This window comes from Lutjanus erythropterus, chromosome 13 (assembly GCF_056507025.1).
Source record: "Lutjanus erythropterus isolate fLutEry1 chromosome 13, fLutEry1.hap2, whole genome shotgun sequence".
NCBI classification, from domain to species: Eukaryota; Metazoa; Chordata; class Actinopteri; order Lutjaniformes; family Lutjanidae; genus Lutjanus; species Lutjanus erythropterus.
In genome coordinates, this window is record NC_139329.1 from 5,620,167 (window position 1) to 5,637,696 (window position 17,530).

Genomic DNA, 17,530 nt, shown 5'->3' on the forward strand with positions numbered 1-17,530 from the left:
CAGACACACATAAACACAGTGTGCTATTGACCACCTGGCTTCAGTGATGTCTGGTCTGAGGAGTGAATTTAAACTTAACTATTAATGTTTCCTTTACTTAAGTCTTGAATGTAAATAATTAACTGTTTGCTAAATTAAACCCTTCCCTTGAACTGCAAGGATCTAATGACAGCAAAAACTCATCATCTAAAGAGCTTGTGTCTTTCAGCCTTTGTGGAACAAAAGCAAAAGTGTAAGGAAATTCTCTACAGTATAAAATATCAGCAGCCTGACTGTGCTGTGCATTGATAAATCCATGGCGCTGTCCGTGGTGCTGAAGCAGCAGACTGATTTGTAATTGTGGCTTTTTCTCTCAGTCCCACCCTTCTGCCAGTTTCATCTTGGATCTGTACAATATTCTCTAAACCTGTGGTTCCCAACCTGGGGTCTGGGGTCTGCATCACAGGGTGTCTGCAAGACTTTGTCTGCTCAGAGGTCATCAAAATTAGATTTGCACATAAAATCACAACTTATACAAAAGTCTGTACACAAAAAAGATACATATATTTGTCCTGAAGTAAAAATAGTAGACTACTTTGTAGGTTACTTAGTAGGGATGTTCCTGTGGCTAATTTCCCTGTTGATTAAAATTTAATTTAGTCTAGCTGACTAGTCTAACAGTAAGAAAACACTCAGAAAGCAGTTAAATTTGAGAACAATTTATTAATTAATAATTTTAAACACTGTCTGAAAAAATACTATGTGTATTAAGAGCCATTTGAAGCTTGAAGCTGTTAGCTGCCAGCCTGACACACAGTGTGGCTAACGTTAGCAGTGCTAGCAGCAGCAGCAGCTGCTCTGCTTGTAGGTTAATGTCTATGTTTATTCTGACACGGTCTACTTTCAAATTTATTGCTATTTTCTAGATTAAAACAGTGCCAAACTGTGCCGATTTTAGGAGCTGTAATCTGTCTGACTTTGCTGATATAAACATCCGGGGTTGCCTGGGCGATCGGAGCTTATGGCGTTCAATGAGAGGGGCTGCCATCTGATGGGGCCGTAGCCCCAACTAGTGGTTGGTGGCTGCATTAACATCTTAGAGGCAGCAGTTAACAGTCAACAGGCAACATTGACATTGTGTATGAATAAAATATTGATAAATAGTTGACTAATATTTCCAGTGCCAACTAGTGCAGGTGGTGACGTTTAATTGTATAGTCGACTAATCGTGCACACCCCTTTTACTTAGTGGGTCACAACTCTGTGACCTCTTACACTTGGTGATAATAAATCATTATTGTTCTTTTGATAAGGATGAGTGCATATAAGATACTCTGTTGGATTGGTTAAAAAATGTTAAATTTATACTAGAAAACATATATTTACCAGAGGTAAAGGTTCTAAGAATGGAAACAATTTAATCAATGTTGATTTTGGAAAGAAAAAAGCTTTGGAATTAATCACTTATTCTTTGGGTGTATGTGTGCATGTGTGTCGACCAGGGGGCTCAGCTTTTCTTTGAAGAGTGGGGGGAGTCTGAGGAAAAACAATTGGGAACCACTGCTCTAAACTATAAAGTTTATATAGTGGGTAACTTAAAAGAACCAGTCTTCTCATCACTGGGATGCTTCCATTGGACCGTCCCTGTTAAAAATGATCGTCTTTCACAATTGCTAAAACACAAAACCTCATTCTCTGAACTATGTGCTCAATGCCCTAAACCCATGTAAGGAATCATTCTCTCTTTTTGCAAAACTCTAAACTCATTCTTGCTCACACAAGACATATTTTGCACTGTGAAGTACGTACAAAGTGGTAAACACGAGTGACAGACTGTCATCATTTACACACAGCAACTCAAAATTGTCAGTTGAGTCCTTGATAATATTACAGGCTGCATCCCCTTATTTTTGGCTCATGAAAAATGATTTGAACTGAGTCCTACCCTCTATGCCCCCTCTTTATCATGCAGTTATATTTGGCCTTTCAGTATTCTTGTATGTTTAGATCTGTTCCTGCTGATATAAGTCATTCTGTTTCATTTTGGGCTCCTCTCTTTGGCATGCATCCACCTCCTCCCTGAACTCTCTCTTTATATACCCTGCTGAATTTTATTTTCATCTTGAAAAGGCATCATGTCCAGCTTTCATGTCTGTTTCTGCTCTCAGCGTGTCCACTAACACCTCTGCTTGTGAGTGAATAACGTCTGCCTCAAACTGTGCCTGTAGTAGTTGCTGTCGTTGGTCTCGTTGATTGACATGTTGCCGCTGTTGTTGTTGTTGTGCTTCTCCTTGCAGACGGTCTGGTTTGATCTGCACCAGAGGCTAACAGACACAGATGGCACTGCCAGCGCAGTAAGTAGACACTAACTGAATAACCGTTACATTACACTCCAACACACAGCCCCGGGTGCAGCATCACTTACTGCTGCCCCGTAAAGGCCAACAACCTCTGCAGCAGCACCTCAGGCTGAGTGTTAACAAGGCCCCAACATGACTTTGTGATGTAATTAACATGGGACAGGACTTCTGCATTACCAGTAGTGTCCGAAAACAGACCAGGTCTCAGTGCCTGTCCCATGGGCGCTGATATTTTAGTTATTTCCCAGGAAATGTGCTTTGATTTTGTTGTCTTGACCTGAATAATTTACAGAGGCTGAGTATTCTATGGAAGAATTAATAGCGTCACACACTATCTTACAATATCCAACACCCAGAGAAAATAACATCAGCCACCCTGGAAACACACAGCATATTCAGAATGTGCAATATTTTGTGATAACGATCAATGATTTATATAAAAAGGCACAAGCGCCGTGTGGGCTTCTTCTATTCCGGCTGAATTTGGATTAAACTATAAATCAGAACATTTTCGCTTACAGAAGCTCGACTATTTGACACCATTTTCAGACATAATTCCACACAAGACTGCTATCAGATACAGCACTTGTATGCCTGCAGTAAAGTAGAGATAAGACTGTGAGGGTACAATCGATACAGTCAAAAGCTATCTTACAGCTCTGAATGCCTGCAAAAAGCCATGAGCAATCTGTATCATAGAGAAATAGAGATTTATTGTATTCACATGCACTTTTCATGAAAGCCTCTATAATGCAAAGAAGATACATGAGAGCAGAAAAAAAGCTCTAATAAAAAGTAACATGTATGTTGCAGAGTGTATAGATGGCATAGTTCACTGCTTTGGTTCTTGCTGATGTAACAGGCTGCAGGATTACACCGGTATGAAGTTACAGTACATTTGCTCTACTACAAGTGACAAATGGATCCTGTAAAAGTACACTTCATATGATTCTTTATGTTCTTAGACTTAGACTTTATTGTCCCCCAAGGGGGAATTCATTTCCACAGTACTGAACACACTGGTCAATAAACAAACAGAAAAACGAACACAGCACATAATAACAACAGAATATACTCAGCGAGGTCTCTTATTTAAGGCAGCAATGGCAGCTGGGATTAGGCTTTTTGTACAGTCACTACAATACCAGTCAGATGCTGTAGATTCACCACTAAAATACCTTTTACACTGAGCAAAACCTCCACTGACACCCAATAACATCTGGCTTTAGTCTTCAGTGGAAGAGGGTACAATCGGCATTCATTCCTGGGTCAAGTGACTGCAGTAGTCATGGGTATTTGTTGGATCCAGCTAAAATTTGCAGCAATGGAAATATTACACTTGAATGGTGTTCGCCCCTTTTCTGGTGAAGGCAAAAGTGGTCGCCTCTGTCAGTAACTTCTGCGATTCTTTTGTCCCTTTTCCATCCATGTGTGATTTGATTTAACTCGGCACATCAACCCCGCATGGGAGAGATTTGCATCTCTGTTACTGCAGGGCCAGTCGCTTGAAGGTCTGTCTTTAACTAATGATGCACTTGTCTTGAATGGAGCTGCTGTTAAACATTAATTTCCTGTCAGTTCTTCAAAATAATATATTTTTTGCTCCTCTTCAGCTAAAAGTGAACATGAAACAGTAAAATAAAGCAGATACCTGAAAGTACAAACAGGGACACGGGAGAAAAACTAAACTTCAAACTACAGAGATTCATTTAGAAGCGTCACAAGTTGTGAGAGTTGAACACACAGAGACTTTTAAAAATGTCTTTCTTTCTGCTGTCCTGCATAGACATGAATTTACTCTCTGCTTTCCTGCAGAAAAGAAAAAAAAGAAAAAATGCATATACATGCTGATTTTGGTGTAAAAACACTCTTCCCTTTCCATCAGAATTATAAGGCTGTGGATACATGGCTTTATTTTAAAAATCTCAGTTATTGTGGACCAGGGCACACATGCACAACCTTTATTTCCACTTCAACAGTAATAAATTTATAAGAAAAGATGGCCTTAATCAACAGTTTGCATATCATCACTAATTTGACCTGTTTACAGAAAGAGTAGTAAAGAAGTGCAGTTTTAGTGATTGTTTACTGATAAGCGAGGCTCTCCCACAATACCAGAACAGCTGTTATTTCAAGTGACACCGTTGCTCTCAGCTTGTGGCTATTTATAGCACAAATATCATTAATTCATCACATGTACCTGTGAGCTGAACGTCGGAGAGATCATCAATAATTTAGCTTATAGCACTGTTATCAAAACAGTTGTGCTTCACAATAAAGGATATTCTTAAAAGAACATTACACATGCAGCTTCCATTGCAAGTAAAAATAATGATCAAATTGATTCAATAAATAAATAAAGTAAAAAACATCAAAAGTCTTCAGCCATGCTAGCAGCTCTGGGAAGCTGTGGTTAGGCACAGCTGTGTTTTGAGCTAAATGCTAACATCAGCACACTAACGTGTATAATATTTATCATGTTCACCAACTTAGTCTTGTGTGTTAGCAAGGTATCATGATAATTTATTATCATTACGTAACACAGGGTTGCACAACAAAAAGAAAGTTTCACTTGTGTCATGCTACACATACATACCATATAGGATATACAGTATGTATATATACATATATGTATGTATATATATGTATACGCTCAGGAAATAATTCTGTAATAATTCTGAATTTGTGTCAGGTTGAATGTAAAGGAACCAGCAGCAAGATAGTGATGATAATATGGATGATGATTTTCACATAAAGAGTTTGACATCTGGGATGTTGTGGTGGAGCAGGTCTCTGGAAGATGTGGACACAGAAGTCTCAGCAGATTTCCTGCTGCTTGTCCAGAGTCTCATTTCATTCATTTCTTTTTCCCAACCAGACATTAGCCAAGAGCAGCCTATAAGTCCGGGCAGGGTTCGCATGGCTCTTAACCCCACTCTCCTCCTCTTGTCTTGGGTTGGTCTGTGGTGATGCATCCTGTTGATCTGGTTGAGTGAGATGAAAGATGCCGTGTGCATTGTGGATCATATCAAAGTCTGTTGCTCTTTAGTCCAAAACGTGTTTCCTTTTCCAATCCTATGAGTGTATGCCTGCATATGTGATACATACTTTAGCTGTAAAGCTGAAAAAATTACAAATTAAAACAAAGACGTAGGTACGGACACCATACTAGGACGCTACCAGGCACCACTGTTGCCATGGAAGCATGCTTATGCTTAGGTATCTGAGTATAAACTAAAATTTTAGTTAAAATTTTGACCTTAAAGAAGCCTCAGATGAAGAGTGGGGAGCCTGTGTCTGTATCAAATATCAGGGCGATCTTTGCCTCTTGGTGACACTAGAGGAGGGATCACCAAAGTCAGTAGTCTTCCTCCTCTGGGAACCATGGACGTCTATTCAAAATCTCATGGCAATCCATCCAGTAATGGTTGAGATATTTTAGTCTGGACCAAAGTGGTGGATGAATGGACCAATATTGCCCTAAAGCCACCGTCGCTACTGTGGCTAAAAAAAAATCAGTGAAATACATGTGGCCCAGATCTGAGTCACAAGGGGTTAAAAAAACAGATTTTTTTTTCTTCTGTCCTCTTCTGTCTGCAGGAGATCAGTGTAATAATCACCTATTGCACTTTTACCCGCAGCAGTCGGGCCACTTATGGCTCCCCATTAGCTGCCGGCAAGCAGCGAGAGCCTGACTAAATTGTCCAGTTGTCATGGGCACAGACGCAGAAAGGTTATTATAAGAGTCTGCTCACAAGCACAGAGAAGGAGAAGTTTCAAGTTGCGATTTGCCTTTTAAATGCCTCTCAAAGAAAACACTCCTCAAACACCCAGCAAGGAGCTCATGAAGACAAAAAAGATGAGGAAAATTAAAATGATGAGCCAGTAAAAATAATAAACCCCAAAAGTGTAGTTAATCAGGGCACAGTCTTTAAAGAAAAACATCTCTCTGAAACACCTTAAGGCAATTAAGAGTAGCTTCCAGCTATTACAATGCTTTATGGGGTCCCTTTGGTTGTCTCGGGGTCTGCTTTACAAAAACACGATAAACAGACCAGCAGGGAATTTTTGCTTTTGAGGTCATCATGTTTGTGAATTCACACAGACTGGGGAAACACTCTGCTTCAGTTCCCATGGTAATTTAACCAGAGCTGTCTGTTCACTCTCCTGCCAGTTGAAGGGTGGGTTTAGTTTTTATTATTCCACAAAAATCTCCCACACAATTTAAGTTGATGGTGACCAGTTTTCAAAGTTAATAAAACAACCAAAAATAAAAAAGCCTTGATACAGTTTGTCTGGTGTAATCCAAGTCTCCTAAAGCCCCAACATGCCAAGTTGACCTGAAAGACGTCATTCTCACCATGTTTTTCGCCTAAATCCTCACTGTGGATCTTTGTTGCCATGTTCACTTGCGTGTGCACACCACCTGAGCTGGGTGTGTATGGTGTGATGATGTGCACCAACATGTTAACGGCATGCCGGGACTTTAGGAGACCTGAATTACACCACTAGCATTTTCTGTTTGAAAACTGGTCACCATTCACTTACATTGTTCTGGAGGCTGTTTTCCTGTGAAACTCCAGCAGTGTTTTGTGGACTAAAAAACTAAACCTGACTTTCAATCAGCATGAAGGGGAGTAGATAATGACAGCATTTTCATTTTTGGGTGAATGATCCCTTTAAATTCACATAGGACTTTTATGTAGTCGTAATAACTTTATGTAATTTAGGATCTTATGTAGATAATAGAAGCATCAGTAAAGTATTACAAATTAATTTAATGCAAATTTGAAATATTGTCATTTCAGTTGTTGTACACTTTCCAGATACTGGGTGTGAATTGGGTGTGTTTTTTACTGATGTGTGCTAAGACTCAGCTCTGAGAAGACAGAGAGATATTTTTAAAACTGGGTTTAACTTGGTGTAAAATCTGTAAACGAAGTGGAAAGAGAATGGGTATATCTGCCACTACACAATCACCAATCCATTAAAGGTGAAAATGCTCTAAAGATCTTCTTTCCGTGCAAAAATGACTATTAATAAAGTAACCTGATTCCAAAATGCACTATACTTAAGACACTGAAAAAAGCTCCATATGAGAAAACAGTTCATACAGTTTCCAACATAGAAAGATTAAATTAAAAGAAAAGAGAAGACTGCACATGAAATAGCAACCACCATAATGTAAATGTACTGTAAGAGTCTGGTTCTGGTTTAACAAGCATAAAGCCACAGCTCCCTCTCTGCTCGCTGTCTGGTTTTGTAGAATGGTTGGTTGTTTTGCTAATTTTCTTATTTTTTACTTCTTCCTTTTACTTTCAGATATGTTTTCTTTTCTCCCTGCATCCACCTTCTGTTAGTGTACCAGGACAAATCTGCATCTGCTTTTTATAGGCGGAAAATATTTCCACAAGAACTGACCCTCATGAATTGTGTACACCTTAATAAATCCAGCAAAATGCACACGCAGTCACATGTATCATATTTCCTTCTGTTATTTGTATCTTCCTTTTAAAAAAGGCACACTCCACTGATTACTGCACAGATCTGTACAGTACACAGTGCGCTTCTGAAACCACATGAAAGGAGTAAAATAAAGCTGCTCTTTTATTCCCAAAATCAAATCAAGACATTGTACATGTACTAAAAAGTGAAACAATGAAAAATTTCCTGCAAGTCTGCAACCATCCACCTTTCACCTGCTCTCCTCGACCCTTCATCTCTCACTCTTATCCTGCAGCAGAGTGCATCATCCCCCATTGAGCCTTCTGTTATTCATTTAACCCCCCCCCCCTCCCCTGCCTTTAAACACAGATTACTTTTAACAAGGTCATGCTCCTCTTCACCTTTACATAATTTCACCCTTCCTCCCACGGCCGGCTCAATCCATCCCCTCTGACCTTCCATTCTGCACCAGAAGAAAGATCCAAACGTGATTAGCCGTCATCTCCTCTCCCTTCCTCTATCGAAGCAATCATCCCTCGTCTCCACACAAAGACGCCTCAGTGAGTCATATCACTGCACAAGGGATCATAATAAGATCATATACCATATGAGAGACACAGAGATACTTTGAAAGTGCAATTGTGGAGCTGAATTAGCATGTGCATTTTACTTGTAGTGGACACTCGTGACCAGTGAGCAGCTGGCTGACAATCATTTCTGTCATGTGAAGTGGGTGAATCAATCACATGCACTATATCTTGTCAGTCGTTTGATCCTCTCCAGGGACGTCAGAAAAGGGAAGAGACGCAATAAGATGACAAGAAGCTGAGGCTGAGAGAATACAGAAAAAGGGGCGAGTGGGATGGAGTTGCAGATTGCAGCGTAATAAGAGAGAGATAATAGAGGCGAGGAACGGGAATGAGAAATAGAAAAGGCCAAAGGGACACAAGCATGTTTCTGTTTTTAAGAAGGGATTTTTTTTAATATGGCCTGGAGTGTTTTTTTTAAATCTCAGCAGCACAAATTTGTCATTGTTTCCTCCTCTGTGTTTTTTTTTATCATTGCATACGGTATCTTTGCACAGCTATGTTTATCTAAATGAAATACATAATTAACTAGAATGCACTCAGTACAGAGCACAAACCAACACCAACGCTCAACTATTTTCCATCTTGCAAAAGCTGCTGCTTTTGAAGTATCGCTTGCCTTCGGAGTTTGATCCTCTGAGAACATATCCAATACGGTGCTGTGACAATTCGTGAAAATGGTCACAAAATTAATCTAATTGATCCATGTACACTTTTTTTTTTTCATGACACTCAGCACCACTTTCAAACTAATGTATTAGCCATTCTCATTTCACGGACAAGTTATCAAAATTAAATGTGCAATGTCTGGTTACACTTTCAAAAGAAGGGTGTTGGGTGGTCACCAAAACTACTTGGTTAAGATTGTGATTTGGGTTAAAATAAGAACTTCCTCAAAGCCTGATGCGCAAAAGTAAAAATAAAATCACTCACAATTTTAATAAAAGATCTTGTAAAGCAACAATAAGTATATAAGTATATAAAATTTGGTCTCAAAAGCATGAAAAAATTAGCATTTTTTTCCTGCTCTGAAATGCTGGAGGCATGTCAGTGCCGCTGTCTCAGTGTCAAACACCAACATGGACGCTCCGTGTGGCAGCTCTATTGGACACATCCAGACATGTTTGAGCCACCAGAGCCAGAGGACGGTGACAGGATGGTGTTTTTTTCCCTTCTGTGTCAGGTTGTTGGAACTGAAGTGAGCTGAAGTGAACTGTTGGGCTGATTTGGAGTGAAGGTATGTTTGTAACTGTTAGGGAGGTGGTGTCCACATTTGTGGGGCTTATATAATGTTGGGGGACCATGGCTCCAGCACTTCACTGAGCAGAAATCATGAACAACAGTTCAATCAGGAGAGACTTTATTCTGAGCGTACAAAAAATATTTAATTGACATGTGAACGATCTGGACGAGAAATGTGGAAAGTCTCTGGCAATTAGACCCCATCATGATGTCATCATGAATAAGGGGCTAGTGATTAATGTAGGAAACCCCCCATGTAGTCTAGACACCAGTGGTGGTGAAGGGATGACTGAAGATGAGGATGTGATGAGGAGTGGACTTCTGATGAACTCAACCTGGAGCTTGGATATGAAGAACTGGAGGTGAACATGGTGGAGGAGGGTCACAACAATTCTGCATTAAAATGACAGCTGACAGCAGCAGAGAGGAGAAGAGATTTTAAAGTTTGTCAGCTACGACACGATTGGCTGATGGAGATGAGTCTACTTCTGGTTCGATACCTGACAAGTGAGCACTCATAATCAGCTGATTGAGAATAAGCGAGAAAGAGAGTAAGAGAGAGAGCTGTGAATGAATGAGGCGCAAAGATAATCTTCCTGATTGAACTTACACTTTTTTTTGTTTATTGATTTTGAACATTGGTATAAAAACATAGGAACACATACACAAACAGGTATACAAAGAAGGATAAATTCAGGAAGAAAAGACAAAAGAAAAACAAAAAACAAAACTAAAGCAAAAGATGCACGTAAATTATTCTTTAAGTTACAGGTTATTGGCCTCTGATACTGACCCAGTTAACTAGATGGACCACAGTTCAAATAGTCCCACTCTGTTTGACATAGTGAATCTAATTTTCTCAAGATGTAACACACTGCCTAGTTCTTTTAGCCACATATCAAATGTTGGGGCAGCAGCTTTCTGGCTAACAGTGTGGACAAAGATATGGCCTGGGCTTCATACCTGTCCCTCACTCTACCTGGCTCAAACACCCCCAATAATGTGGTAAGAGAGACAGGGGAGAGAGTTTGTAGTCGAGGCATCACAATTCAGTGTTACATAGTTCTCAGTCTGTTTACAAGTTTTCAGCAACTATGTTATAACATGTATAACTCCCTTTTTCATTTACACAGACTTAAAAAAAATCAGTATTGACTGTTGGTCTCACACCAGTTCAACCAATCAATACACACCTCCCTACATGGACTACATTCATTTAAATACATTTACAATTGAGATATTTCAGTCAGCTTGAACAAGACTTGATCTATCCAAAAGTTTCAGTTTGGACAGAAGTGATTGACCGACCAACCAAACTACTGCTATAGCTGAAAAGATTTGGACTTAAATCTATAGCACCCAACTAATCCTTGGGGTGAGCGTCACATTTCAGCCAAATCTCTGTCACACTTTCTGTAGCACGCTGTATCTTGCCAGCAACCAAACAAACAAAGATGATACTCGATCTACTTTCTGAATTCATTAGCTGAACAGACCAATTAAAAAACAATAACAGATTAATGAAAGGACTGTGTGGGAAAACAATGGAGAGGTGATAAGTCGGCATTTAAAAATAAATCAGAGAGCTGAGAGAAATAAAAGAGATGGGAGGGGGGAGTACAGAGGAAAAAAAATATAATTTGGGGCATTATTATGCTTTTATTGAGATAGGACAGCTGAACATATGACAGGAAATGCTATACCAAGTGAGCTACCACGCTGTCCCAGAATACAAAAGAAAATTGAAGCTAAAAAGATGGTCGTGGAGAAGAAAAGATGTCAACTGAGCGAGCAAATTCAAACTGATTAATGAGTAAGAGCTTCTGCATATGGCTTAAATATATAATGTATCTTCCAATAAGATGTAGATAAATGGAACAGGCAGTCGGGAGGTGAGGGGAGAAAGTGAACTTCACAGTGGGACATTCAGGACGCTGTGAAGACACTTATGAAAAATAAATCAAGAGGTCATAAATATGGATATTACTGTATGAACGGGTCACGCACTCTACAGCAGCCCTCGCTCACAAGGGCCTGCTCTTTGAATTAACCATAATTCTCAAACAGCACCAGTGCTGACTCAGACGAGATGGAGACGTAATGTGAAATAAGTCCCAGCACCTCAAAGCTAATGTGGGTGAAGTGCGCATAATGGTGCTTTGTTACTCAAACGGCACATTTCATTCAGCTTAGGGGTCATTCTGTAATGTGAAATTAAAATTGAAGAATGGTTTCTTTTCATCTGTCATATTAGGGGGAGGCAGAATTGGAAAATAAGACCATGAGCTGTGTTCCAAAACAATTGATACCACCCACGGTTAGCTTAATTTAGCACAGATGCTAAAAACTGGGGAAACAGCTAGCCTGGCTCTGTCCAACTGTCCAACAAAAACCACCTACCAGCACCTCATAAGCTCACTAGTCAAGGCAAGTCAATTTTATTTAAGTTATCTCAGTGCACTTTTCATAACAGAAGAAGGCCTAAAACTTTCTCTTGATAATATTATTTACAGAGAGTCAACAGTTTCCACAGTGAGCAAGCACTTGGCGACAGTGGTGGGAAAAATTCCCTTTAGTAGGCAGAAACCTCAAGGAAAACCAGGCTCACGGTGGGCAGCCATCTGCTGCAACCATCTGAGTTTGAGAATTCACGTATTATGTCCAATTTCCTCGGTTGGTATAAAAACCAAAGTGAAAAAATACAGCTTACCACTGTAGGAGTAATGTGCAGGACTATCTCTTTGCCAGGAGCAGTAAGTTCTAATTAGTCTGGCACACAACCCCCCAATAAAACTGTGAATTGTTAGTCACTGAGTCCCTAAAGTCCCTATAAATGAAAAAGGAAGTTTTTCTTCTAAGCACATTGTACAAAACATTAAAACACTGACAGCCATATAGTAATGAAAGGAGTTAGACTGTTGTTTAACTGTTTTGCACGATTTCTGTGTTCAAGATGTTTTTGGCAGACTTGAAACATGGCTCGATGACGTGCCATGGTCCCCTAACACTATATAAGCAACACACCCCCAGCAGTCAGTTACGAACACACCTTCAGTCCAAACCAGCTCAGCAGTTTACTTCAGCTCACTTCAGTTCCAACGACCCGACACAGAAGATAAAAAATAGTACCATCCCGTCACCGTCCTCTGGTTCTAGTGGCTCAAACATGTCTGGACAGATTTCACCCTCAGCAATATTCAGTAAGATTTAAATTTATGAGATTATTATAAAGATCAGCTTTAAGTGTGATTGGAAAACAGCAGAGGTGAATCACTTGTCGAGTAATGCGCTCCTGGTGTGTTCGGACACTCCAGAATTTACATATCGCAGTGCTTTGAGGTGCTTCTGCAACAGCTAGCTAGTTTCTCTCCTATCAGCACCTCTACAGTGCACTAACTAATCATTTATGCTCGGGTACAACTCCCTACCAAACCACACTGTTTTTACATTTTAGTTTGTGTATGCGATAAACAAGATATGTGCTAATCTAAGCTAAACACATGCTGTCTGTAGCTTCATATTTAATATACAGACATGAGACGGGTAGCTCTGCAAGAAAGAAATAAGTGTAATCCCAAAATGTCAAACTATTTGTTAAATACATCATACATCTGCCTCATGTCACTAAATGTATTTTGTCCTGTATTTCCCAGTTATGTTTTGAGACCTTTCTGTCAAAGAGAGACTATTTTACCATTTTCTATTTAATTGTATTTAGGGTTTTACACTAATCTTAATTGCAGTTCTATGTTGCATTAAAAGGTCTTAAAAGTCTTACATATGGCATTCTGAAGCCTGCAGACGCGCTCCAGTGGAGCAGTTGATTTAACATCACTGGTAAAGATGCCCGTGTGAAGGGGGTCACTCACATTAATTTTCTCCTTTCACGTCCTCCTATTCTGGCTGGTTTCCACCACTTAGAGCGCTTTAACTGTTAAATTCAGATTCTCCGTTCATGTCCCCAACTCGCACCAATCTTCCTCAAATAATCCAAGCCATTCTCATGAGGTAATTTTTTATGAATACAAGGTACCTTTATTGAAGAAATTATTTGTAAAAAATAGCCCCACTTGGGCGATCACACCAGAAACCAGGTGTTTCTCAGTCTGTCAGTTATACTGCTGTGAGCTGTAAATGTCATGAGGCATTGCTGTCATTATCAAAGCTAGAGAAGAAAGACACAAATAATGAAAAATGATTCCTTATTGATTCAGACTAGCGTTTTACAGAAAAGAACACTGAATATTGCTGAGGGTGAAGCTTTGGCACCATTTATGTCTATATTTATGACACAGTGAATTATTGAGAATGAAAAAGCAGCTGAGAGACAGGTCAGACCCTCGCAGAGGAGTACTTGAAATATCGAGGAGAGCAGCGATTGGTCAGAAAATCACTGCTCGTGTTTCAGACCTGCAGCTGAAATCACATCAAAGTTAAAGGAGGCGGGAGGGCAGCAGGGTGGTGAACTGTAGCCAGAGACAATTATACCTGCAGGACTGTTTGTTGGCGAGAACCCCCTCCCCCCTGCTGAAGTGTCCTCGAGCAAGACAAATCCCTGCCAGCTTCAGGTTCTGCAGCACAGTTTGACCCCTGACCTCCCAGTGGACAGAGGACGGAGACTTTTTCTTTCTGGGAACTTTACTTTTTTTTGTATGCAGTACCCTTGGAAAGTGTTAAATTGCTGCAGGATTCCTAACAGAAAAGGTGGTATTTGTAATATTTTTAATCTCACTATATTATTGTGAAACTGTGATATCTATAGAAGTGGGAGCCCTTATCTCACATATTGTGAGCATTATTATTAATAGCATTAAAAGGAGAGCACCCTCCTCCTGTGTTGTCTCATAAAGCTGTCCAGCTTTATTTATTATTTGTCAGCTGTTGAAAATAGTCCACAACAAATGCTCTGGTCTGTTTGAATAACTGCCCCACCCATATGTTTAGGAGATTATAAAGTCCTTTAAAAATGAAGATATATAATTGTGAACTGTAAAGATGTACGTCTTCAGGCTGAGTGCCATAGACGGGGCAGCAAAGATAAGCATGTCTCCAAGTGAATTTGCAAATGCTACACTGATATTAAATGTTAATTTAACTTTTGAAATGGTCCAAAAAAGAGAAAAAAAAGTGAATTAGGTGTGTTTCCACTAGAGACTGCCTCTGACGTCCCCCACAAACTGCATGTATACATAAATCATCCACCCGCCACCCACCCAGACCAATTATTGTCTTTAATTTAGAGACCTGCACCCACACTGTAGGGCTGCACCTGAGATTCTTTCAGTCGAGTGGTGTTTTTTTTCCTTTGTCAGTCAGTGTGCACTACAATAACAGGACAGAACAGATAAAAGCTTGCAACAGAATGTTTCAATGAGGAATTATGAATAAGGGGAAACATAAAATATATTTTTATATTAACTGTTGCACTTATGTGTAATGTTCTGGTGGTTAACTGATGAGAGAAGGTGAAATGTGTGGTTTGTAAACAAGTTTCAGCTCTTGTTTTTTAGCTGCGACAGGGTGCACAGAGCAATGCAACGGCATGACAGGCTGTAAACTTTACAAACCCAGTCTCTAAATCATCACAAACCACAAAACTAACTGTGATGGAAGCAGTGAGGAGGTGACACGCTGCTACAGCCATGCTGGTGTACCGCAGAGCGCACAGGACAGGTGACTCTTGTTTGCTTGTTCTCGTTTTTGTCACTGACAGGCTCAGATTCTTATTCTTAGTGTCTGACAACATTATGGAAAGAATCATGACAGTGACAGACATTTTTAAAGAGTAAGATTGTTTTGTTTAACTAGAAACGGCTGATTTATTGCTCTCGCCAGACTCATTCCTCATCATCATCAGCTTCATTCAGACTCGACAGAAACAAAATAAAACTCACCACTACATCTTGCTTTGTCTTTTCACTCTTCTTCTTTGTGAAACAGTTCAGGCTGGTGATTATAGGCTATGTAAATGAACAGAAGAAGAGGTAGAGGTTACAAACTGGAAACAAAACTGGCTGTTTGCCATCAGCAAGTAAAGTCGGGAAGGGAAGGAAGCGAACCCTGGATTTGCAGGAGTTTAGGGATAAAAAGCACCTACGCCCACTGAGATAGAAAACATGTGAACCCTTAATGTGAGGCCAAAACATCTCAATTGCCCCCTGGTGGATGGCTGTGGTATAGGTCACTATTAAATACATTTTTTTTTCAAAGATGTTTCTGTCATTTTATGTAGTTCCTATCACACTGATGTTTGTTCAGATGCTTTTTCTGATCAGTTCAAATTTAATTAGTTATTTGATTCTATGAAAAGGAGTCTTCATGCCATGATTGGCAGCTGAGCTCTGCTTGTGATTGAGTCAGTCAGCACTATGTGCGGGACTTTGACACTAACATTCAGCCCTGGTCACCAATGTGCAGAGTCTCACTTCAAATCATGTCAGCGCTCGTATTCTGGCTTTTTAGGCTTAATTTTTGTACAGTTGGAGGATATTTGTGTTAATCACACAACCCTTTAAACCTCAACGTAGAAGAACAACAAGAAGAACCAGTTGCCTTGGCCAAGACAAGACACAAATGAAGATTTTAAGGATTTTTTAAAATTGGGAAAGTTGTAATTATTCTTTTACGTCTCCTATATTAATGAAAGGAAACCTTCTTCTTCTTCTTCTTCTTCTTCTTCTTCTTCCTCTACATCTTCTCTCAGAGCAGAAACAGCTTATCAGTCATATGAAGTGTTTGCTATGCCATAACTTATTCAGAAAAGGTGCTTCTATCTTCCCTTAAACTCATTTAATCTTTTTCAGTAAAGGGCAAACACCACTATAAGTGAGGTTTATGTGAAATTGCAGACTTTTTTCTTTTTAAATTTTGCAGTTTACATCAACCTTTTCTAATGAAATATGTCAAAATGTGCATGAAAATAAGTTGAAGGAAACACAGCTTGTGTAAATGTTCCATTCAGTGCTCGTTCCCATTGCATAAATAGCACATATACAATAGCTAATACTAAAGAAACGTGACAGGTTCATATCTGGCTTATCAGAATCAGTCATGTCTGACAGCTCTGTTGGTTTGAAGAGTTTTATGAGATCTGGATCTTCTCACTGTCTCCTGATGTATGAACAGTGGCACTTGTTCCCTGAATGGCCCCGATCCCCTGGTGTCTGTTTGTGTTCTCGGCGCTGGATTTTCTCTCTAAATTCAATAACCACTCCTATGTGCATTAATCAACCACAACCCACACTGCCTCTCTCCTCCCTCCTTCTCTCTGTTTGTTTCTCCTCGCTCCCTCCCTCCCTCCCTCCCTCCCTCTCCCCGTCCTCTGTCTCTGCTGCAACACAATTTAGTCCACTTAGCCTGCACAACTGACAGCTTGCTCAGTGTATCTGTGTCTGTGTTTCAGTGTGTGTGTCTCCTTCTAGTCCATATATTTTCACTTACCCTTTATTGCTTCCCATCTGTCTTTAATTGACTTAATTGGTCATTTTGTTGGAGGCTTTTATTCAACCATCTAACTGTGCCGAAAGGCCCCGTTAATTCAAGAATCAAGATAAAAAAATAAAATAAAAAGCGCTATTGTCTGTCACATAATGAAGGAAAATTGTCCAAGGTTAAGGCTTCATAAACAGCATAAAAACATACACACAAGAAAGATTCCATAAAATTGCTTTAAAGCACAATCAATTCTATAAATAAATAAGAGCAAAGCTACATTAAAAAGTAGTGACAGTCTATTTGGCCTTGTTTAAAATGGATATTGCAGAGGGAATGAGAGTTTTTGTAAGTTTGTAAGTCAGCGCCTGATGAGAGTAGCTGAAAAAAGTGCTGAAGGAGGTGTGAGGGGTCCTTAGTCATGTAAAGGTCTGAGAGCTGGGTTTGAGTTGCTGCATATTGAACATGCATGATATGTTTTTTCTT

At 39.7% G+C, this 17,530-nt stretch overlaps 1 protein-coding gene across 1 annotated transcript in view; it reads left to right on the forward strand.

The window, feature by feature from the left end:
• The window catches only part of LOC146316065 (N-terminal EF-hand calcium-binding protein 2-like), a 178,460-nt gene that overhangs the window by 114,750 nt on the left and 46,180 nt on the right, over positions 1–17,530 (forward strand). The window contains exon 9 of the mRNA XM_084734620.1: positions 2,277–2,333. Coding sequence (XP_084590746.1) covers positions 2,277–2,333 — 57 coding nt within the window. The remainder of the gene's footprint in view (positions 1–2,276; positions 2,334–17,530) is intronic.